The sequence below is a fragment of the Pelecanus crispus genome, chromosome 5 (genome assembly GCF_030463565.1).
Source record: "Pelecanus crispus isolate bPelCri1 chromosome 5, bPelCri1.pri, whole genome shotgun sequence".
Classification (NCBI taxonomy): Eukaryota; Metazoa; Chordata; class Aves; order Pelecaniformes; family Pelecanidae; genus Pelecanus; species Pelecanus crispus.
This window is the reverse complement of record NC_134647.1, coordinates 81,945,530-81,968,906: the sequence shown is the minus strand read 5'-3', so window position 1 is coordinate 81,968,906 and position 23,377 is coordinate 81,945,530. Positions and strand designations below refer to the sequence as shown.

General features: G+C 41.0%; 1 protein-coding gene across 1 annotated transcript in view; it reads right to left on the bottom strand.

Moving 5' to 3' along the window:
- Positions 1–1,131: 1,131 nt before the first annotated feature.
- The window catches only part of PALMD (palmdelphin), a 56,750-nt gene continuing 34,504 nt past the window's right edge, over positions 1,132–23,377 (bottom strand). Inside the window, exons 4-9 of the mRNA XM_009490658.2 lie at positions 18,003–18,133; positions 8,578–8,692; positions 7,696–7,729; positions 7,495–7,605; positions 5,638–6,738; positions 1,132–1,195 (exon numbers count right to left, since the gene is read on the bottom strand). Coding sequence (XP_009488933.2) covers positions 1,152–1,195; positions 5,638–6,738; positions 7,495–7,605; positions 7,696–7,729; positions 8,578–8,692; positions 18,003–18,133 — 1,536 coding nt within the window. The 3' untranslated portion in view covers positions 1,132–1,151. The remainder of the gene's footprint in view (positions 1,196–5,637; positions 6,739–7,494; positions 7,606–7,695; positions 7,730–8,577; positions 8,693–18,002; positions 18,134–23,377) is intronic.

Below are 23,377 nucleotides of genomic sequence, written 5' to 3'. Positions count from 1 at the left end.
AACTATGTACTGGAAAAATCGGACTTGCATGTGATTTTTCTAGCTGTAATTGTACCTTATGGCTGCTTTAAGGGCCCTTAGCTCCTCGCATCATGTGGAAAGAATGAACCTGTTCCTTGGTGGGAGCCTTGGGCCTTGCTGGAGAGCTGTGCCCGGCAGTGGCTGCACCTATAACAGAGCTCCTGTTGCAGCTGTGGGACGAGCCACTGGCAACTCAGTATTTCTGGTGGGAGGCTTGCACTAATTTTAGCTCCCTGGCCAGCTGAAACCTGTACACTAAGCAGTATTTGGTTGGTTGTTTTTTTTTTTTTTTTTTTTTGATGGACAGGCACTGCCTGTGTGGCAACCAGTTTCCTGGAAAAGCGGGGCTTCCTGAGCAAGGCAGGAGGTGAAACCTTGCTTGGGAGGTCAGGCTGTGCACGGGATGGGACCGTGAGGTTGTGGGTGGGCAGTGTGTACGTGGCACGGGGAAGGGAGCAGGGTCTGAGGATGGCTATGCTGTCATACGTAAAATAGGAGGGTGGGTGGACTGTGAAGCTCTAGAAGGTGGCTAAATACTTAAATGCTGACTTTACTGGTTTTGGTTTGTTTTGCTGTTGCTTAAAAAGGAATGCTTTAAATTCTGGCCAAGGTGGTATGCTTGGAAACCACCTTTTATATTTACATTTCTTCCTGCTCCTATCTCTCATGCTTAGTTTTTTATTAACTAATGCTTTTACCAGAAAAATGCTGGGACGGCATTTTCAATCAAAATTGGGTAGATTGGCACACTTTGAAGTGGAACAGTGTCCTGTGAAGTTCCGTGGAGATGGGTGTTTATCTGCTCTGTGTATATAGCAACAATGCGTTTCCCAATTGTGGGAACAGGTACGCACATGTCTTCATACTTGGATATACACTGTATTTATGGTCTCGGGTAACTTTCCACTACTTTCAGCAAAATCCAGGATGTGATCTGTGTGTATGGGGCAGTTGGTCAAATCTAAAAGTCTGTTGAAGTCCATGGGATTATGCAGAGGGCAAAGTAACCCAGATGCACAAAACAGAGGAGCAAGACAAGCATTATGATCCAGAAAAGGCGTCTTGAAGAAACTCTTCTTAGCTTTATTCTGCTTTGGGTAGTACATTTTACTTCCATGTCATTACAGCTGCTAAATCACCTTTTTCCCCAGCTTGGCCATTCTCATCCTTAGAGCTGAAAAAAGAAAACAAACAAAGCCATTGCATTTCAAGAGTAACTTCCTACTTCTGTTGCTAAATCTCATTTAGATAAATGAAGAATACACGTACCTCCGGTGGTTAATCCAGCAGAATAAGCATTGTTTTAGTGTTATAAAAAGAAATCAGTAGAAGGCATTAGTTCTGGTAATTTTGCAATAAAGCGAGTATATTAAGAAATTACTCCATTATCACTATTTGAAAATGAGCACGGCTCTCTTCTAGCTGCATTATTTCTGTTACCTTCACTAACGTGTTGCAGACAGATGGTATTGTCCTTGGCTAGATGCTGACAGATTAAAAGGATGCATGAAAAATTAAACAAACTCTTTGTTTAAACTAAACTCCTCAGTGGGAGCCGTAACTGTTTGGAAGCCTTTTTCTTTTGTGTTGATGCTCACAGAAAACTTTCCTGGTGTGGCGAGTCAGAGTGGGAGTTAGTCATATTCCTGATTTGAGGCTGATGGATTAACTTAGTATCTGTATAAACATCAGTATGGCTATTATCTGTAACTGGGTATAATGTGGGTTCGTTTGAAAGCAGCAGTGCAGGGCAGATGATTAAATGTTAAGGTTATTTTTAGAAGAGCAATATAATGCTGCTGTTTGATATGTAAGAGCCTCCCCCCCCCTGCCACGTAGTTGATCTGAGAATGCAGTGGGAATAATCTCCAGCCCTCTGACCTGTTAGTTTGACGAGTCACCCAAAATAGCGTGTCTCGTTCCTTCATCCTGCATATATCTCTGTACTGAGAGGCAGAGGGTCAAAGCAGCTGTTTACTTGATTTATGCGTGTCAGCAAATGTCCAACTCCAGGTATGTTTTGAATGCTGAAGTTGTTGCAAATCATAGAAGCATCTGAGCGTAACTTTATATCCTAGGGCCACTGATGTTAAGCTTAGCTCTTACGAAGACCCTGCGAACTGTTTGCAGGCCGAGGAATTCTGAAGTATTCGAGTCCTGGTTGTGGTTTGAGAGAACAATCAGTCTGATGCTTCACTTACAGCCATCAGTCTGGTTTTGTCTTGCTCTATGCGTTACAGAAGCAGATAGCGTGCATGAATCTTTCTCTATTAAAAAGCTTTGTTGTACGTTACTTTCTTCAATGCAAATGGAGCTAGGTGTCTGTTGTGTTTCTTGAAGGTTGCACAGCTTCCAGTGGTAAGGAAAAAAATTAGCTCATCGAGGCTAGCTACCTGCCAAAAGCCTTGGACCTTCGTGCCCCATGAGAGCCTGTTCCAAACTGTCAGTAGGTTTTACTGCCTATTCAGCTTTGGTTTTTCCTTTCCTTATTCCTTCCACTATGTTTAGCCTTTTTTCCCCCACAAGGACTTGTAATTTCCCTGGTGAGTATTGAGTCTTCGAAACGCTTGCACACTAATTCATTTGACTGAAATTTAAAGCAGAAAATAAGCTCTAATAATGCAAAACACTGGTTTCCTAATTATAGCATTGTCATCCTTCTCTCTGTATGGTTTTTCTGAGGGCACATACTTTGAGATATTGGTCCCCCACCAAGCTCATGGGGAAAGGAAAATTGCTCCCATATGGAAAGAGGTATGTCCTACATTTCTGTCAGTTTGGGGGCATGCTAAAAGCTCCTAATTTAATCTGATATTTCTCTGTATAGATTGACACATGGAACAATTCCTCTGCCTCCTAGTTGTCCTTGGCCATCACTGACTTCTTCAGTAACTTGCTCTGAAGGTTCATTTCTTTCCCAAAGCAAGACTGTTACATACGGGACCCGCTCCCTCATCTGTCCCGTGCTTCCTTGCTTTCTGTTCTCTTTCAGCGAGTCCTCAGTGCCTGTTCAATGTTCAAATGCTGCAACTGCCTCCCAAAGCTTTCATTTTGGAGAGGATTATTTTTTCTGTTGTATGGTTTGTTGTTTTAGTAACGAACTAATTTTGACTCCCTTCTTTTCACTGGTGGTGTTTAGGGTGAACCTGCTAGGCTGGGCATCAGTGACTGCTTTGAAAATGATTTATTTCCCTAAAACAGCTCTGTGTAATACATTGTTCTAGATTTAAGAGGCTTTCCTGGTTTTGTTTCCTTTTTAGAAGTCACAGTAGGATTACAGGACTACTTGGGAAAAATTGAGTCACTTCCTGGCTTTTTCCACTGATCAAAATGTCTCAGGGAGCGGCAATAAATAGGTGGAGGGGTAAAAAAGAATATGGCTTAGTTCCAAATTCTACTGGGCACTTAAGACACTCACTCGGAGGCAGTGCTGACTGTTGGGGTGTATTCTTGAGGCAGTTGCTAAACTGCTTTTAATTTAATTGGGACCAGTTTTTTCCTAATTGGCTGTTTTCTCCTTGGCAGAATACTTGTAAGTGAACGGGTAAGATCAAATACAGGTTAATGGAACAGATTCTCAAGTGTCTTTGCTTCATTTACACTTGCCCTCTTCCCTGAAAATCAGTGTTTGTTTTCCACTAACCTCAAAAGAGAGAGAACCCAGATTGTTGGAGAGCGTCTATGAGTGGCAGGGAAAAATGAAGAAGTTTCAGATGCTTCTTTCAGGAGGCAAAAATAAGGAAAGATTGTTACAGATAGAGGTGCTCAGCTAACATCTCATGGCCTGTATACGGCCCACCCAAAAGGTGCGGCCAGCTCATAGTTACTTCTCAGAAACCTCTTTTCCAGGGTCCGTTCAGGAGCACCCACGCAGCAGGCTGTGGGATGAATGACTTGTTTCGGTAGCAACCAGTGGGTGGGTGGGCGGGCGGATGGGTGAGGGTCACTTCTCCATTATATGCATATACATATATGATGGGGGAATTAAGGGACTATCCCCAAAATAGAAGGGGCTGGAGCAGTTGCTGGAGTGGTTTATCTTGCCTGTATCAACTACTTCGGCTTTTAGTTGCTGGCGCAAGAGTTGCTGGCAGCAGCCTTTGGTCCTGGAGGACGCAGGGAAGCGCACAGATGGCAGGATTGGTGCCTGAGAGACTCAAAGGTCCTCTCAAGCGATAGAAACGTGCAGTGGCCTCTTTCATCAGAAAGGCTGGGCAGCACTGCTGGAATATGGACTGACGATCTTAAAGATCCTTTCCAACCTTAATGGTTCCTAGTTTTTACTTTCATTGAAAACTAATCCAGCCACCAAGCCAGGAAACATGAAATTGCTACTCTCCCCTGAATTGGTTTAGTGGTGGACTTGGTAGTGTAGGTTAATGGTTGGACTGGGTGATCTTAAAGGGCTTTTCCAACCTAAATGATTCTATGATTCTATGAATATTTCAGGCTGTTGTGTGCATGACTGCACAAGGTTGGTAATCCTATAAACTGAGAGCATTACGTACTGAACAGCTCTTCCCAATCAGTGCATACTGATGCAAAAATACCTGAAACTCCTTATGTGATCCAATGACCACCCTCTCCTGGCTTTACCTGTACTGTAAAGAAATGCTGGGCTGTCAGTGCAGCTTTAGGTAGGGCCCAAACTCACCCTTTTGCTGCCAAATTGCAAAATTATTCAGAATATAGTCTGGAAGAGGAGCAAGGAGACAATATGGGATCAGGACCCCTGATCTTCCTCTAACTCAAGCACAGAGTTCTTTCCTTGAAGTGGAATGTGACCGCTGTCTGAAATCTGCTCTGTACATATACTTGAATGCAGTTTAGTTTTATGCCTTAAAGTGCAACAAAATCATAAAGAAGAGCTTTCCATGCTTCTGGAAGATCTTGTTCTCTCAACCTTTTATTATAAAACTTTATAGTAAGAAATAGACACCTTGAGTATAAAAAGTGTTAAAAAATAGCACTATGGACTATATGGACTAACCACATGTAGTGATAAGAACTGTTTCATTGTCTTTCAGAAGCTATAAAAATATGTAACTCAGGATAACCAAAAAATGGCAAAACTTGCATAAACATTGTCAAGGCAAGGTTGGCAATGCCAATTCCAGAAAAATGCAAAGTAAAGCTGGTTATTAAACAGTCTTTCTGATTTAAAGAGCAATTTGGATTATCAAGGAAGTAGTTAGAATGCAGATAGGCACAAAAACATTCCAGTGAGGAGACAGTGTTAAGAAGCAATGCTGTTAGTTACCTGGTAGAAATGAAAGCTAATTCTGCTAATTGAGGTAGCGTTAATGGAGCTTTTAATTGTCGCTTGGAAGAGAACCACTTTCAATCTCTGAGGTTTACAGAAATGGCTTTTCTGCGATAGTTTATTTTCCAGACTTTGATATGGTAACTAGTGCATTGCTAAAAATGAAATAATTCAACAGTACCAAAATGCAGATTGGCATTTGTTAACAAACAAGAGGAAAGAAGTGATTAGTAATTGCATATTAGTCCATGAAACAATCCAAAGAGTAACGTGGAGCAGTTGCTAGCAGATAAGAGTAGTATCAGTTTGCTACATGAGCAAACAGCAGTGACATGATTTTCCTTTTCTGTTACCTGTTAGCGAGGGATCTTCGGTACCATCTCCAGATACCTGGCCTTGAAGATGAGCACGGTGTGTCGGTGAGCTTAAGCGTTCCTCTTGTTCTTGCAGGGAGATGGAATTTTTGTGGGGTACCTTGTTCAGGCTCGCGCCCAGACTGCTCGCAGGGTTCGTCTGTGGGACCTCTGTGATTTTCCTGCTCGGTGGCTGATAAACCTGACTGTAGTGGCCTATGGGATGATATGCTGGCTTCTCAGATTTGCTGTCGTCTTCATCATCATCATCATCAATGATGACTAATTCTGCGCGGATAACCCCATCGTATCGTGACAACTTTTGGTCTGCTTCTGCATCGTCATCATCAATGCGCTGATAACCCATGAAAATCATTGTTACAGGTTCCGAATCATCCACATAACATGGTACAGCTTGGACAACGCTGTATTGAACATCTTCCTCATCTTGAGGTGCAGGGTTTTTTTCATTGAGATGGCAGGGACTTAAAAGCCTTGTCTCATTATGTCTTTCTCTTGTATTCTGGTGAAGTTTTAATTGCTCACGTGAAGTTTTTCTTTCTTCGTTATTTGTCATCCTGTTCTCAGGATTAGAGTGCACTTCCTTCTCTGAATGGGAAAGTACTGGAGAGGGAGACTTTGGCTGTATTGCCTTTGGAAGATCAAGCCCATTCTCTTTACGTTGCTGCATAAAGGGCTCCGTTTTGGAGGAGAACTCTGTCTGATGATTGCTAAATCCATTCATCTCTCTTCTGTGAGTGTCTTCCAGTTTTGGTCCAGGGACTAATTTATCTTTCTGAGGAGTAACTGGCCTGCAAAATTTGTTTGAAAACACAGGCTCATGATACTCTGTGGGAGACTGGGAATTTTTTTCAGTTGCTTGCCGTAGCAGGTCCTCCACCTCAACAGGAGCAAGTTCATCCACCCCGTTTTGTGTTGTGCTGCCATTTGAGAACACTGCGTAGACTGACTTCCGGCCATCGTCATAGACTTTAATTCCTGTTTCTTTAAACTCCTTTGAGGGGAGAGGTATTGTTGATAACACTGTGTTTTCTCCTGTCTTCATGTCTTTTTCAACTTTAATTTCCATGGCAAACAATGCTGTTGAAAGAAACAAGTGCTTAAACTGATAATGCAGCAGCTGCAAGAAATATTACAGAAGAGTTCTGAGAGTGATAGAGAATGACTGTCAGATGAATTATCAAATACGTGAAGTTATCACATACATAACCAATATATTGAATTCTCATTTTGAATGCCCCCTTCCATCCTGTCAAAACTTGAAGTGGGGAAAAAATGTCATTTGGATCTAATTCTGTGAGGAAAAATAAGCTGTTGAGGAGCCAGTTTTTGTTACGTGATTGAGAAAGCTAGATTTAGCCTTGGCCCCTGGTGTTGCGCTGGACAATAGCAGTTGAAAGAGCTCAGCATGCTACAAGACTAAAGAGCCTTGGGCCCTCAGAAGGGTTAGGAGGCTTTGTAGTCATTGGGAAATAACCAGGCAGCTGCTGGCTGCCCAGGAGGTGTAAGTGCGGATAGAAAATGTGAAATGTATGATATGAAGGGAGGAACTACTTAAAGTTACGCCAGGTAGAGGAACAAAGTGCTGGAAAGAAGTGTCAATGTTGAAAACGCTTGATCCTTATTCTCAATGGCACGTACCTTACACCAGTGTCCTGCCTCTCAGTTTTGTTGACCTCGCTGATAACTCAATGAAGCTTAAGTGAGAACAATGTTGTCCTGTATCTGTAATGTTTATCCTTCCCTTATAAAGTGTATTAGATTCAATGTATAGCAAGTCTTTGCACATGTGGACACCTTTTGGAGTTACTAATAAGGAGTAAAGTAGAGAAGTACCTTTTCTCTTTTCTTCATCATCGGTGGCAGCATGTGCTGTACTTTTCAGTGCAGAAGGCCTGAAATACTTGGGAAGGTCAGGTATGCTGGCGTATATGTAGTCTGCTGCCTCTGAATAAAGAAGATCCGTAAAGCGTTTAGTATGTTTTCACCGACTTCTACAAGAATCTTTTAAGAAATATTTTTTTTGGCTAAACATACCTTTTTCAACTCCTGTTTTTTCAGTCTTCACAGACTAGGAAAGAGAACCATTAATGATAAATGTGATTAGTCAGTCTTAAGATGTTAACTAGACAGTGCTTTGCTCTACCTGATAGTTTTAACTTTTTGTGTGCATGGCTTCATAGTGAGAAGGGGCTGAAAGTGGAACCTGCTCACTTGGAGCATGGCAAGGGGGAAAGTGAAATTTTTCTGGTCTTTTTTGCCACTGTGATTCCAAGTCACACAGGGAAGGACAGGGACGTCACAAAGTGTTAATCAGTGACACAGCCTCACACTGTGGCCAAAGCTGGTTGGCTTCAAAGATTTTTCAAAGGCTCTACTTTGGCTTTCCAGTTGTGCTTGTCTCCCTCTGTATCTTTAGAGAGAGTGAGTGGGTGTAAGACCAACTGGAGAACTGAAGTTTTGTTTCATCACTGCATTTTCAAGACCATTTAAGATGATTTTCAAATCTCAAAATGACCTTTTGACAAAGACTAATGACTGATAATATCGAGTCATGTTTCACTATAACCTCTCTCAGGGACTTTGGGGGAGGGAGTATGAATGCATCAGCCTCTGTACCTGTTGTGTCTGTCTCTGGCTGAGATGCAAAGTTGCTGGTTGGTGGCAGTGGCAGTGCTATTTTTTTGAGACGTGCTATGGGTGAGTAATGGTAGGAACTGCTCCCCTGCCCCCATAAGCCAGCAAATGGAGACATTTGGGCACTTGAACAGTGTAACACCTTGACCCCTCTTGTATTTGAACTACTGTCACTTTAGACAAAAGCTCATGAGCACTCAGGGGATCCAGCTAGTTCCCCTTTCCCCGGTTATTATGATGAATGAGTAATGAATTCTACTTCTGGAGTAATTTGGCACCAACCTTTATTATGTCTTCTGTTGTTTTCTCAACAGACTTAAGTTTCTTTAAAATTGCTTCTTCCTTAGCTGAGACTTCCATTTCCTCTCTTTCCAGAGCCTCAATTTCCTTCTCCAGTCTGCAATCACAATTCCCTTTGATTTAATACCAGGCAGAGAGCAACGTTGCAGATTCAGTACGTTGTGAATATGGGCATTAGTGGGGCTGGTTCTACTTACCCTGACAAATTTTGCTCTCATATGAGATCAGCTTGTAATTTCACATGCATCAGAAAATACTACAAAATAGTATTCTTTCTTTAAAAAAAAAAAAAAAAAGTACCTGCCATAGATTCCTTCTGAGCCTACTTTGAAAACAGTGGCTGAAATTAACTTATTTTTCAGGAGAGAATAGGTAAGGAATATAGGCCTCCACAGCATTTTCTCATCTCTAAGCAAATTTTCTCTCCTACATTGTCTCAAGAAATGTGATTACTCCCTTGTAATTAAGCTGTAGGAATCCAGTATACAGTCACCAGGGTTATGACTTTGTCTCTCAATTTTGTATGTGTACTTGTACACATGATAAAAGAAGCAAATAATTTTGTTGTAAGAAAGAAGAATGTTCATGTAACTGGTAGTACTTAAAGGGCTAGTGTATATCACCTCGTATGCTATATTTTAATATATGTAGCCAAACTAATTGAGAGATCCCCTGTGGAGGAAAGTTCTAGTCAATCTATAACAAGAAGCTACAATTCCAGAAGAGCCACCTCTATCGATGGAAATCAAATTGTGTTCCTATTTCTGAGGGGTAGGACAGGTATGATTTTTTTTCATGAAATAATGCATTTGCAAGTACTTTTTGTAGATAAAACAGCTCTTAACTGATTTTCTAATATGAAAATTAATACAGCTAGAATCACAATAGTGATGTGCTTTGCAGGCTACTTTTATGAAGTGATAACTTCATAATTATGATGTGGATTTTGAAAACTAAGCAACCTGCATAGTGGGAGGATGCTCAAGAGACTGAAGTCTGAAGCTTTGTTGTCTTCCGGTCTGTCTGGGATTGAGAATGAAGAATTTACGAACACCCAGGATGATGATGGGGCTTCTGAGGGAGGCGGGGGTGTGTTCAGCTCGAAGATGCCAAGACAGTTCTCCATGCTTTTGCATGTGTGAACGTGGGTTCTGGGATTTCAGAACTCTTTCCTTTGGTAAAACAGGAGTAACGGTGCTTGACTGACAGCCTGAAGCTTGATTCTTCAGGGGAAAAAAATCTTATTATAAATACAAGATGTTGCTGATGTGGGGTGGGTGTTATTGTAGCGTTCCTGATAGACCAGACCAGAGCTTTTGCCTGGTCCCAGACTTAAAAATAGCAGTAAGTTTTAAGGGCTCCTCTTTGGGGCTGCATACTAAGGCTTTTACAGACATACATGTGTCCTCCTTAGTCACTCATTGGCATTTTGTGTAATTAATTCTCTGGGAAAAGTGCTGAAATCTTGTTTCTGGAAAACATTCCTTTTCAGCAGAACAGCAGTCGTGTAAGACACGCTGGTTCAACGCACCTAGGAGAAGCAGCTGGGAAGGTTAATGTTTGCAGTGTTTGCTCAAGTAATACCCTCAAGTATTTCCAATGAATTTGCAAGAGAAAACCGGGTGGTTCACGTAGGTGTGATACATGTCGCATCAGGAGCTAATGGCAATCACTTTCTAAGATTGCAATTAGGTGAGATTTCCAGTGCTAAGAAACAAATTTTAAGGGTCTATTTATTAGAGGAGGGGCCTTGATTGTACTCAGGTCTAGTCAGCGAGAGCTTTGTTTTACAAAGACTACAAGACTTATGAATGCCAAATATACTAACTTTGGATATTCTCTAAGGCAGCAGGATATTCAGCAATTGCCTTTTCTCTGTCAGATTTTAGCAGTGCCAACCAGAAGTGTCTCGCCTTTTAAGACTTGGCTGATGGGCTAACTATTTTCTTAAAAAACCTTTATTGTTATGTAAAAGGGAGATTGAAGCTCAGCAGTCAAAATTTCATTTGGGCTATTGACTTCTGCTGTAGGTTTCTACATTATTTAAAAGGGGTCACTGCTCCCTTTCCCTCCCCTTTTTGTTACATGTTAAATCTGTGTTATATGGTTTCTTGCATGTTAAAGCTGAGTACGATGTTTAAGGCATCTTTTTCCTAATTAGAGTTTTTATTTTCTTAGCACTAAGATGTTTGACAAAACGCTTCTAGACAGAAAGGTTCAGGATAAAATATCTAATCTCTGTGTATGTGGGAGAGGGAGAAAGCTATGCCAGGTTCAAGCACACCTCCAAGGTAAAATATCTGAGCCAAATTCTTTTCTGTGGTGACTTGAGCAGGTGTCCTGTATCCTATTTTTTTTTCTCTTCCTAGTCAAGACTGTTCCTTTCTGCATAAGCACATATTTGTTGGGTTTTAGATAGAAATTTGCCTTATTAGCCTAGTAGTTGGGAAGTCACTTTTCCATGAAGGGCTGGAATCAAGTCCAGATTTAACTCTGAAGTGGGACTTGGACTGGATCTCTCATACTGTAGGTGAGTGCCATATAGCTTCAGTCTCCTGGTTCATCTACCTTTTCTTTTTGGGTTTGTTTTTGGAAGAACTTCTTTTAACTTAAAGGAACAAACAAAAGCAAATCTCAAAATCTTCCACATTTGAGTGAAATATGTCTTCAGTTGTTTTTGAATCCATGTCAGAAATTGATGACTGTAGACTTAAGGCAACTGCAACTCTTATCACTAGTTGCAGAGATCAGTCGGAATAGAGTTACAATTAGATGATCTGAGCCAAAGTTACAAATAGAATAATGATGGCCTATATCCCTGATAGAAAAAATTGTTTTGTGTTTTGACGTACTCTGTAGTATGTGCTAGGGTCCATGATACTGCACCAAAGTCAATATATTAACAATAGAAACCTGTCCTCCCTTTAAAGTAAGCAGACCAGAAAAGTTGAATGCAGGCTGGCAGAGGAGCATTATTTATCTCCTTCTGTGTGACTGCTTGAGGAGCCTCAATAACACTGTGGCTCTTCCCCTGTTTAAACTCAGATTTGTAAAGCTACAGTAATAGGATACTTCGTGGACTTTTATCTGCTAGTGAGAATATCCTCTTTTTTGAAACACAAAGGTATCACAGACCTCAGAATGGACATGTGAAGAAAAATGCATTCAGGATGAAAGTAAAAGCTAAAAAAAATATTTAAAAGCAGTTAATGTTTTGGACCTGAGCTCTGCAGGATGCCCTTAGGACGCTACTCAAAGGTACTGATTATAGTGCTAAAAATTAAAAAATTTTATAATGAGTGGGATGAATATATTTGGAGGGCTGTAAGAGAAACTAATGCAATGACCACGTGCCATATTTCTGCACTTCTTGCAGAATAGTATTTGGCTAATATATTGAAATGTTGTATTTTTACATGAGACTTGATTGCAATATTATCATAATGTGAAAATTAATCATTAAAAGCTCATAGAAGCATAATGAACTGAAGAATCATTAACATTTACTATGGGTTTATTTCAGTCTCAACTCTAAACAATCCTAGACACACAGGTGGAAGAAGAGGGGGGAAGAATCCTAGATAGGTATTAAAAATAAAAGGGGGTGGGGTGGGGAGAGAGAAAGAGAAAACACAACCCCAAATAGATCAGAGATGATAAACCGCATGTAGTTATCTGGGAGATCAAGAAAAGTATTATTTAAGTTTATATATGCTCTCACACCCATACCAACACCCACTTCATATGGTAATTAAGAGGACTGATTCAGTGCTCACTAGGGTTAGGGAAAAATTCTCACAGCCATGTAATGGGAATTGCATCCAGACCTTAAGTATCTCTTTTGTACTCATGCTTGCATATAGACATAGATTTTATGGTTCATTTTCAGAGGATGTTGTGAGTGTGCATGCTGGAATTTGTTGAAAGGAAATGTTTAAAAGATGCAATCTGTATAGTTCAAAGAAATGAAAGTCCTTTTGACTTTGTGCAGTTGAAAAGGTAGGCCAGAGTCTTTCTGGTGTGTTTAAATCTGTAGAAACTTCTAAATCAATGACACTTTTATGAAGTTACATCACAGTTTGTCTTGAAAGGGTCTAGCAGCTACACTAGCAATTATAAGAAACTATCTTTCGACGGTGCTGCTGTGTTTTGTAGAGAAATGGAAGTATGACATCGCTACTGTATCAAATCAGTGCTTTGGATATTTGTCCTTCTGTCCTTGAGTAGTGTTCATTATTTGAGAGGGGAAAATAAGTAGTGTGGAGGGGCGGATGAAAGAAGGAACCGTAGAAGCAGAGATACTAAATTGGACGTTTCTCTGCCAAAGTAGTATCAGAATTAAGAAATTCTACAGAGTATGCCTGACTGCTGCTGGCCACCAGCTAGTCTGCTGGGGTTGGCACCGCTGCCACCCAGAAGAAAAATAAATGGCTAAGAATGAAAAGCAGGTAGGAGGATACATCCCTGGAGAATACCGGACTGAGAGGAAAAGGCAGTTTAGCAAGTCCTCACGTGTTTTGAGGTGAGTCAAATGCTTTAGCAGCTCTGGAGGCCAGCTAGCCTTAGCCTGCCTTCGTGTGTCACGTTGCAAACCATCGAATAGACCTTAGTTACCTGTGATGTTGTTTGTGCATTTTTAAGTGTGTTGTTTAGCAACTAATTCCATCAGGAATGAGTGCTATTTACTGAAAATTAAATGAGAAAATGGGACTCCTAATTCTTCATTCAGCTTGTACCCTGACCAAGGACATCTCACGTGGCTCACTAACTTCTACCACGTAAAGAGGGTGAATAGGACAGACGATGTAAATGCTGGTTTTGTCTGTAACCAGAGCGTTCAGCTATTTGTCTGCAAGGTTCAGGCCACTCGCTATTCACTGGTTTGTTGTTGATACAAAGAGCGGAACTCTCCCTTTTTAGCAAAAAGTGCTCAAATCCTAACTGATTAGCAGACATACACTAGCTCTATTCGACACCCAAGTAAAGAATGTTTCAAAACAGCGGTCCCATGTAGGAGGGTAACGGAAAGGCCCATGCCACTACTGGAAATAATCTGCCTACAAGTGCAATTGGCAGAAAGAAACAAAGACTGGTCTAAGGGTATTCAAAAAGTCTTTAAAGTGATTCAGATTTTTTTTTTAACTGACGATAAAACTCAGGCAGGATAATCATCAGAGTGGACAGAATCCAAATGAATCGAGTGAAGTTTAATAATCAAATGCCCAGAAGAAAGAATTCTACTGAGCTTCTCAATAATATATCTTACTACTACTGCACGACATGTGTCTACATGATCAGTTTAGCAATCTCTGATTTACAGGGCAGGTCAAAGGTGTGAATTCACACATATATAGTCAAGAAAGCTTTTGTTAGCTGGGGTGCTATCTATGGCATAGCAAAACTGCTGTGCAAGTACTGCGTGGTGCATATTTTGTGCTTTTTAGTGGACTTCGTTCATACTGAACTCTGTATTACGAGGTTTCTGTATCGCTACTGGCTGGTTTGAAACTGGGCTGAGTATCTCTAAGCAAAATGTAATGCTATCTGGAAGGCAGCATGGATGTTTTTCTAGAGGCCCTTGCTAGACAGTTATTGAGAAGTGGTAGGAAGTATAATTTATAGCAAAAGATGCTTGATTTGAATAAACGTGCTTAAATTTCTAGTTCAGAGGGAAGTTCCCACATGACTCCAGGTATGTTCTTCCACCTCCATTCTCCATCTGTAAAATCTAATGTTAACTGAGTCCTCTGTGTATCGTGAAAATAATAGCTGCCAAATGAGAGTAAGTGTATCAGTAATAAAAATTTTTTCCTTTGATATCAAGGCCTTACAAACCTCTAAACTGTCTTTAGAACCTCAGCAATGGTGAATTAAGTCCTCTTAATTCAGGGTGGCTCAGGAATGTCATTAGGAGCATTTCTGTACTGATTTTCTTTTCTAGGATGCATTATACCTGTGGAGCTGTTATCATAACAGTGAAGACAGTGTGTCATTTTGTGTTACGCTTTTCTTGTCAGTTAATCTTTTCATTTTATGCTGATGTATTTTGTCTGATTCATTTCACTACAAATAAATCTGAAGTATTCCAGATGTACATCAAGAAGTGGGAATCATTTTAAAGAGGAAGCAATTTGGTGGAGCTTCCCAGGAGAAGGTCACAGGCAGGAAAAGTTTGGTTGGTAACGCTGGTATTGACAACAAATGGCTGTGGAAATACTTAGTTTGCCTTGGAAAAAATCAATTGCCATGAAAAAGCAGCATATATAAAAATAAAAGAGGAACTATTCACAGGTTCCGTTAAGCAAGTATAGTAAAACAAACAGCCTTATATTCTTGGAAAAAGAAGAACAGTTTTAATAAGAGGAGAAAGGCCAGCAACTACAATCAAACATTTATTGCAGTTTTTTTCCGCTGTAGTGCTTACAGTTGCAAGTAAACTTACTTCGTTTCATTTTCATCAGCATTTAAATTGCTGGTTTATGGTCAGAATATCAGCCATCTAGATATGCAAACGTTACTTGTGCTTGTAATTAACTGAATTTGGAACTATGTAGGAAAAGAATTCATACTTAATATATTTCTCCTAGATGTAGGCATATAAATAGGAAGTAGTTAAAAACAACAACAAAAAAACCCTAAACCAAACCCCAGAACAACCTAACAAAACAAACCTGTCATCCCTGCATCCCACCTACATGGGCATGGAATTCTAAAATGGATTTTTTTTGTACATGCTGAATGTTAACCAAATCTCTGGCAAAAATTCTAGTGGGAAGGTAACAGGCACATTTCTATAGTTAGGCTGTTACAGGCTCAGGCATACATCAAGCGTACGAGCTGAGGAACCTCCGCCTTGCTTGGTATAATCCGTGTGCTCTTGGTCGTGTGATGCAGTACTAAATGTGCAGTCCTCCTATTCACAGTGTATCTGCATCTAGTCCTTGTAATTATCAAAAAATAGAGACAGTCTGAGATGTTACTCCAGGATCCATGCTGTGATTTGAGGAAGCAATTGGGGACAAATGATGGGTTTGGCACTTTCATTTCTCCTTCTTTAAAGCACAAATGCATTTAGAAATATTTCTTTAAATGCCTGTGCGCATCTTTTAAAAGACCCGGGAGCTTCTAATTCAGATAAACTTGAAAATTTATAACCCCTTGTCAATTTTTGGATCCAATCTAGAATTAAAGCGGAGGGAAAGTTCCTCTGTGGTGCTAATTTACCTACATGAATTAAAGGAGTTTTTCAGGTTTGAAGCTCCAGTTGGATTACTGTTTTACTATTTGTAATAGCGATAAATTCTAGTCATGCTAAAAAAAAAAAGTTTATGTGGCTGCATTCAAAGAAATAAAGCTCGCTGCGTGTGTTCAGTTTTGGTCTCTGAGGATAAAAATTAAGGCCACTGAGCTGACGGCAAATTCAGGACAATAATTACAAAAACAGTGTCAAAAGACTCTACAACTGTAGTTACAAACCCTGTGAGACATGGATATGACATCATGTATGTAAATAACCAACCCTATTTGCTGGAATCTCTGAACTAGTATTGTAGGAAGGTTTTTAAGTCCTAATCCTGCATTCCACGTCTTCCCAGGGATCTGACAGGAGGGACCTGCTGTTGCTGTGAGATAGCTCAGTTACAATAACTCAGGTGCACAGAACCCTAAAGGTATGTTGTGAGGTGACAGAGCAGATGCTGGAGATACAGAACACTTCCTGCTAAAATATTTCACTGTTTTTAAGGCAGTCAGTATGTCAGGAGTTCAGTAGCTTTCCTGTTTAGTGGCATAGACATTCACAGACCTCCACTATAATAGCATTGCTTGTTCTTTACTTGGGTGTCGTCAAATGAACTGGAAACAGCGCAGATGTAGGTTATGTCAGGAGAATAAAAGCATCCTTCCCCCAACATAGCCACGCACCAAATCCAGTTCTTGACTTGGTTCTGAGACTTAAAAAAAAAGTAGTTTTAAAGATCTCCCATCACCAAATTTCTTAGGGCTTACAGGATATCTCAGCTAAACCTCCAGCTCTTACTCAAAGTCAACAGGACTTTGAAAATTTGGCCTATCCTCCCAGTGCTTGGAGAAGGACTGACTGTCTGGTGGGCTGGTGGGGAGCTACTGGCTCAGGACAGCTTCCCTGTTGCTCCCGAGCCAGTCCTTCCCCCCACGGCTCTCTTCCCTGGCGATCACGGTGTCGTAGGGACCCCGCTTGCGTGTCTTCGTAATCACAACCTGCTGGCGTGTTTTTAGAGCACACTGTCTGCCTCCTACCACTGCAACAAAGAATTCCACAGAGGTGCGTGAAAAGCTGTTCTGTTGAGAAAAGTGCTTTCAAGCAAGAAGTCAGCATAATTATAGGACAAACTAGCGCTAGGCTGCTGCCTGTCAGCCAAGAGAATTATCGTTTGTGTCGGAGAGAGAGAGTAAGGAGGGAAGTGGGTGGGAGATAACTGGAAGAGGTAATCTTGGTGACAACTTTGCCAAAAGAGTGTGTGTAGGAGGACAGTGGAGGAAGAGGAGAGTATGGAGGAAGATGCTATTCAACTGAAATAGAGGAAGAAGCCTCAAAAAAGGATGATGAAACTTTCCAGGATCTAAAGAAACAGGAACACTTCATCCTTTCTGTGGGTGCTAATGGGTAGTACCGGTCAGTATGCCTGGATCCAGGGAAGGAGCTGGTTGTGTACAGAGCCCTGTGGTACTTGGGAAGGGCCAACTGCAGCTAATAAGCACCTCGGATCATGTCCATAGTAAATAAAGGAGTCGTATGGGAGAATGTCTGTGCAATCTGATGCTAGCCATATGTGGTAGGGAGGCACTAGGCAACGAGATTTGCAGGAACATCTCTAATAAAAGGTAGAAAAAGGCCTTTGCTATAACAAGCTTCTGGGAATAAACTGAGGACAAGCCAGCATGGAAGATAAGTGAAAATAAGGCAAGCGATACTAATGGGGCTAGGCAGCTTGGGCTGTTCTCAAGTGCCGTGTTATGGTAGAGGTCGGGTATTAAAGGCTGTGCAGGACCTAGTGAAACTGAAGAACTTTTAAAACTATTTACTGTTATTTTGTAATTCTGATTCAACAATTGCTATCTTGGAGCAAAACCTGTATAGTGCAGCTTGCATCTATTGAGTATAGCAGGAAAAGGGTATCTGGAATTAGAGAATCAAATACTCTGCAAAATATTTATTGTGCAGTTTGATAAAATTCATGGCACGGAAGCTTTCTTTGTGCATTCTCTTTTTCTAGCTGACCAGAAAATATAACAAAGATAACTTTACTCTGTGTATCAAACTGCATATGTTTAGCCCTTGCTGACATTTTACTCTTTTACAAAACAAGGTAGGACTTTTAAGAAGGGACCATTTTAACCCAGACAGAAGGGCAGGGTTACTACCCTACCTGAAAATGTCTTGTTCCAGCTCGTGAGTCCGTTGTTGGTCCTCCTGATTCTGCCTTTGCATTTCTTCTTGCTCTTTTGGAGTGAGAGAACTAAGGCCATCCAAGAGCCATTTTTCTCGCAAGGCCTTTTTCTGATGGGGGGAAAAATACAGACATTAAGCGTACTTTAAAAGTTAGGCTATTCAATCATTTACTGTATTTGTCTTGATGCCACAGGTGTGATCCACATTCTTGTGCTGTATCTAGCATAAGGCAACCTGACAGTGGTGAGTGCCACTGAAAGAAATGCTAAAAACCATTTGTGTCTTGAGATTGTTCTTAATGAGTTTGGTTTTAAGTCAATGTCCCATTTTATTAGTCCACCCAACAAATACGTAGAGGATCTCAGTTGCTACCTGTAACAGGTTAATATTTATAAGTGGGTCCGGTGGTGTGTTTGTCCTCGACAAAGCAAAAGAGCGATATCAAAGCACACATATTACAGACTCATGCAAAAGGCCCCAGTCAGAAGTGCTATAGTTTTATTTCAATAGCCCTGATTTCTGGGGTCGTGACGTTGCATAAATTCTGGGAGGGGGTATAAATGGTGAAAAGTTTCTGTAAATAAGGTTGTGTAGGGGGAAATCTCTAGGGAGTTAGTGATGCAATGCTATGTCTGGAGTTTACAAGGAACTTGGGTAATTGTGGTAGTGAACTTGCATTTCAGCTGGTGAGGGTGTGTGGGGTAGGAGCGGGACTGGAAAGGCAGGCCATGTGTTGCTGATGCCTGGTCAGTGTTTCAGGAGACCTGCTACCTATTTAGAACTGCTGTTGTCGGGGCAATCCAGGGCTTACATATTTAGGTCCTGACCTGTTTAGTGCCTGTGGAGCCCTTTCTGTGCAGCAGTGGTTTATAAATGGGTGTATTGCATGTGTACAGGTGAGTGGATCTCTCGGCTGTGTTTTCAAGTGTTGAAAAATACGGCTGTACGCACTGATTGCTTCCTGCAGCTGCTTTACAAGATGAAAGGTGGCATCTGAAAGTCATCAGAGCTCTCTAAAATATTCCTGGTGGAAAAAAAAATATTCACGGAGATAAGTTCATGTTTGCAGGCTAGAGGTTGTAAACCATGCAAACTTCCTTGCGCTCTTTTTACTCTCTTCAGTCTAACTCAGGAATATAAATCCAGTTGCTGCCTTGGGGAAGAAGTGGGACTCAGGGCTCCTTGGAAAAACCCTTTCAACAGGGAAAAAACACATGCACAGAAGGTTTTTGATTAACCATGAATTTTCCATTTGTAATTTAGATTCCTTGAGCTGTCTGATTTCCATGTTAGGGTTTTTTTGGCTTTTTCCCTATATAGTTTCGTCAATTGTAGGATGTGTCCGAAAATTAAATTGGATTTTGAGTACTGCTGCTTTGAGGCAGAGCTGTGCCCAGCGCTGGTGAGAAAGCTGCATTAACCTCAGTGCTGCTTGCAGCGGCTGTTGGAATCCCTGCCTGCATCCTGTGTGCTGAGTCACTTAAACTGTTGCTTCCTACACTTTTCTGTTTACTGTATACTTTATGTGAGTTATTACTGAGGGCCAGCTGATGCAGGAGGGTGCATGTAGGACCTGATTGCACTTAAATGCAATCTTCAACTTGCTTGATGTGTGACATACATGATGTGATAGAAACTGTGGCTAGAACAGGCTTGTTGGGAATTCTGTGGCACTCCAAGGTACTTTTTTTTTTTTTTTTTTTTTTGTGTGTGTGTGTGTAATGTAGGAGCAATGTTTCCAGTTGCCTTAGCCCTGCAGGACAGTATTCTGTCTCTCAACACTGGATCCTAGGAAATCTGTGGGAAACAAGGGCTGCTCAAGACTGGTGTCCTGAGGCTTGACTCTGGCTGTAGGATCACTTGGCAGCACTTACTGACAGTGGTATCTTAGGCTCAAATGAAATAAATGCAGATTTTAATAGAACGGGTTTACGTGATAGAATCATAGAATCGTTTAGGTTGGAAAAGACCTTTAAGATCATCCAGTCCAACCATTAACCTACACTACCAAGTCTACTCTAAGCCAATCGAGGGTAGACTAGACTAAACCATGTCCCCAAGTGCCACATCTGCCTGTTTTTTAAATACTTCCAGGGATGGGGACTCCACCACCTCTCTGGGCAGCCTGTTCCAATGCTTGACTACCCTTTCCGTGAAGAAATGTTTCCTAATTTCCAACCTAAACCTCCCCTGGCGCAGCTTGAGCCCATTTCCTTTCGTCCTATCGGTAACTACTTGGGAGAAGAGCTCAACACCCCCTCCCTGCCCCCTCCTTTCAGGCAGCTGTAGAGAGCGATCAGGTCTCCCCTCAGCCTCCTCTTCTCCAGGCTGAACACCCCCAGCTCCCTCAGCCGCTCCCCACCAGCCCTGTGCTCCAGACCCTGCCCCAGCTCCGCTGCCCTTCTCTGGACACGCTCCAGCACCTCAGTGTCCTTCTTGTAGTGAGGGGCCCAAAACTGGACACAGCATTCCAGGTGCGGCCTCACCAGGCTGATGATCTGGTAGATGCATGCAGTCTGGTGTTGGCACAACTCTTATTGACCACAAAATACTGTTTTCTCAAGTTGGAGGGAACACAGTTATTAACTCCCTTTCAATCAAGCTGTTTAGATTTTAATGATAAGTAGGGCATCCTAGAAAAGTGAGATTTTAATCCTGGCTGGAACTGACTTAGTCTAGCATTGCTGTCTCCAAAAATAAATCTATAATTCCTTATGAGAATTACAGCGGGGCTGGCACTGTGGACCTCAGAAACTGATAACACCCATTGAAATCAACAAAAGCTTCATGTACGTATAGGGTTAGGCCCAAGAGAACAAACTGCCTAAATACAGGCATAACACAATTGTTATTTTTGCATTTTCCTAGAATAGTTTGCTGCTGCTCCCAACTAAATGCCATGTAATCTTTTTAATTTAATTTCTCTTGAACCCTCCCTAGCAGCCCCCATTAGCCCTTGCAGTTCCATGAAGCCCTATCCACATGGATGTCTGTATTTGCCTGCATGTTCTCTACTTCATGTGGTAGAGGCACACGCGTAGGGAATAAATATTCCTTCTCCAGTATGGTTCTACTGGATAACTAAGAAATGATACCTCATCTGTCTCTTTCTAGTAAGAAGTTAGCCTGGGGACAGCAAACAAAGTCATGGGGAAGCTGGAGCAGAGATTCCTATTTACAAAAAGGAAGTTTTAAACCCCCACCAAAAAAACCCCACAAAACAAAACAAGAACCTTTTAATAAACCTGTTGCTAAGGGTTATAAATAGGAATGAAGGGCAAAATGAGGAACAGGATAGTGCTATCCAGCTAACAGGAATATCTATATGACAGTGAGATTTACTAACCTGCAATAGTTTCCTAAGGGACAGGTGCGAGTTACGTTGAATAGGTCATGGAGCTCTAGATTTCACCATGTGTAACTGGTAGAAGTATAAATGAGTGAAATCAACCTGGCTCGCTAGGGAAATGAGCCCTCAATAAAATTTACAGAAGTGCCTAAACATTTTATAAGTCTACATCTGTTTTAAAGTGATTTCTGCAGTAGATTCTTGTGGTGTTTGTCTCCATTGAAATGCTTGAATTAGTCTGAAGCATAAATGTTCGTTAAAGCACAAGGCTTCTAGGGCATCAAGCAGAGGATGTTCATATAGTAATGTTGCATCTGACATTAGGTGCCTGTCTTAGTACTCAGCTGGAAAAAGTAGTCTCCATTTTGGGAGCTGCAATAGCTAACAATACGTATGTATTTATACACCATACTTTATATATATTTAAACGTATGCTTGATCCCCCCTTGCCAAGTAAATCGTTTCCTCTACAGATCCTTGATTCACCTTGTATGCAATGACTGATTTTAATTTACAAACTTTTCTGTATGATATCTCTATGATTTTTCATAAAACAGGCAAACAAATCGCATCCTCTGTCCTTCTCCAAAGGAAGAGCATTTCAGTAATATTTTTCAGGGAGTGTTTTCGGTTCTGTAAAATTGTATAAAACATCTTCAGAATTAAGTGCAAGGTGGGTTTTTGTTTTCTTAACTTTTTAACGCCGTGGTACCTATTAATGTTAGCTGAAGGCATGTACTAAATCTGTAGGGAAACTGCCCTAGGACTTTGCACGCAGCAGCAGTGAGGATTAGCTGCTTGTCTAGAACAGATCAGTTTATCCTTCTTAAAAGAAGGGCAGAAGAGTCATTCTGAATTTATAGGCATGGAAACTTGAAACATAAATTGCAGTACTCCATGTAACCATGTATGAAGATGGAGGAAGACAGTCACATGTTTCCTGCTCATTAGTTACAGGACTTGGAAAAGATATTCCCCTCTCTTTTAGGCAAGATGTTACACAATTGGTCAAGTCTGTCCTTAGGCTCTCTACCTTCCAATAAAACCTAAGCATGGGTGCCTTTGCATTGGCTTGCCTGGCTCAGTGAACTAGTTGATCGTAACTGCTCATTTTTTTGGCTTGACACAAAAGAAGAGGGTGGATGAAACCCAGGATCAGGTGTCTGTTTTGAAGAGGAGTCTGTTTTAAATGTGCTTCTCCCACATTTGCTCAAGGAGACGCGCCACGCTCCTGGTATTGCATTCAACATATCTTTCTTCTTGAAACTGTTTATCCACTCACATAATTAAAAGGGTATGTAAAATACCAAGTCTTGCGTATTTCTAGAAGCATAGATTTTTGTCTCATCTCCCTAAATGACACGTACTGCCAAACTACAATAGATGTTTAAAGAATGGGGGTGGTGGGTAGAAATCGCTGCAATTTCGAGTGTCTACAGAGATAGATCTTTTGGTTTGTTAGTAATTTGGAATTTGAGATCCTGAGCTCACCAGGCCATATTTCAGGACAATATTTGCAGCATTTACGCCTTTTTTTTTTTTAAATATACAAAGGAACAGTATTATTTTACCAAAGAGTCATTAAACAAGCTGACAAAAGGCTATAGCCAAATAAAAATAGGCTGCTTTTTTTCCAGAAAAAAAGTGCAATTAGACCTCATGATTGTGCTGCACCCTGTACCAAGTGAGGTTCCTGTAGTGGAATTAAGGAGCGAACACACCCAGTCTGAAATGTGAGGCTTAATTTTCAGCTGTGAGTTATTCCTGGTTATGATCTCATTTTATGCCATGAAAGTGATCAAATAACATTAGCTCCTGAGTGTAATTTTTTTCAAAGGGTGATGCTTATTAAAGTCAAATGGAGTCCTGGCAAGAGTCCAAAAGCTGTGAAAATTTGACAGTAAAAGCACGACTTATATGCATGAAGATTTGCATTCCAAAATCCAAAACCTTTATTCATGCTGAACAACTTGAGGCTGTCTTTAGTTACATAAATCCAACAC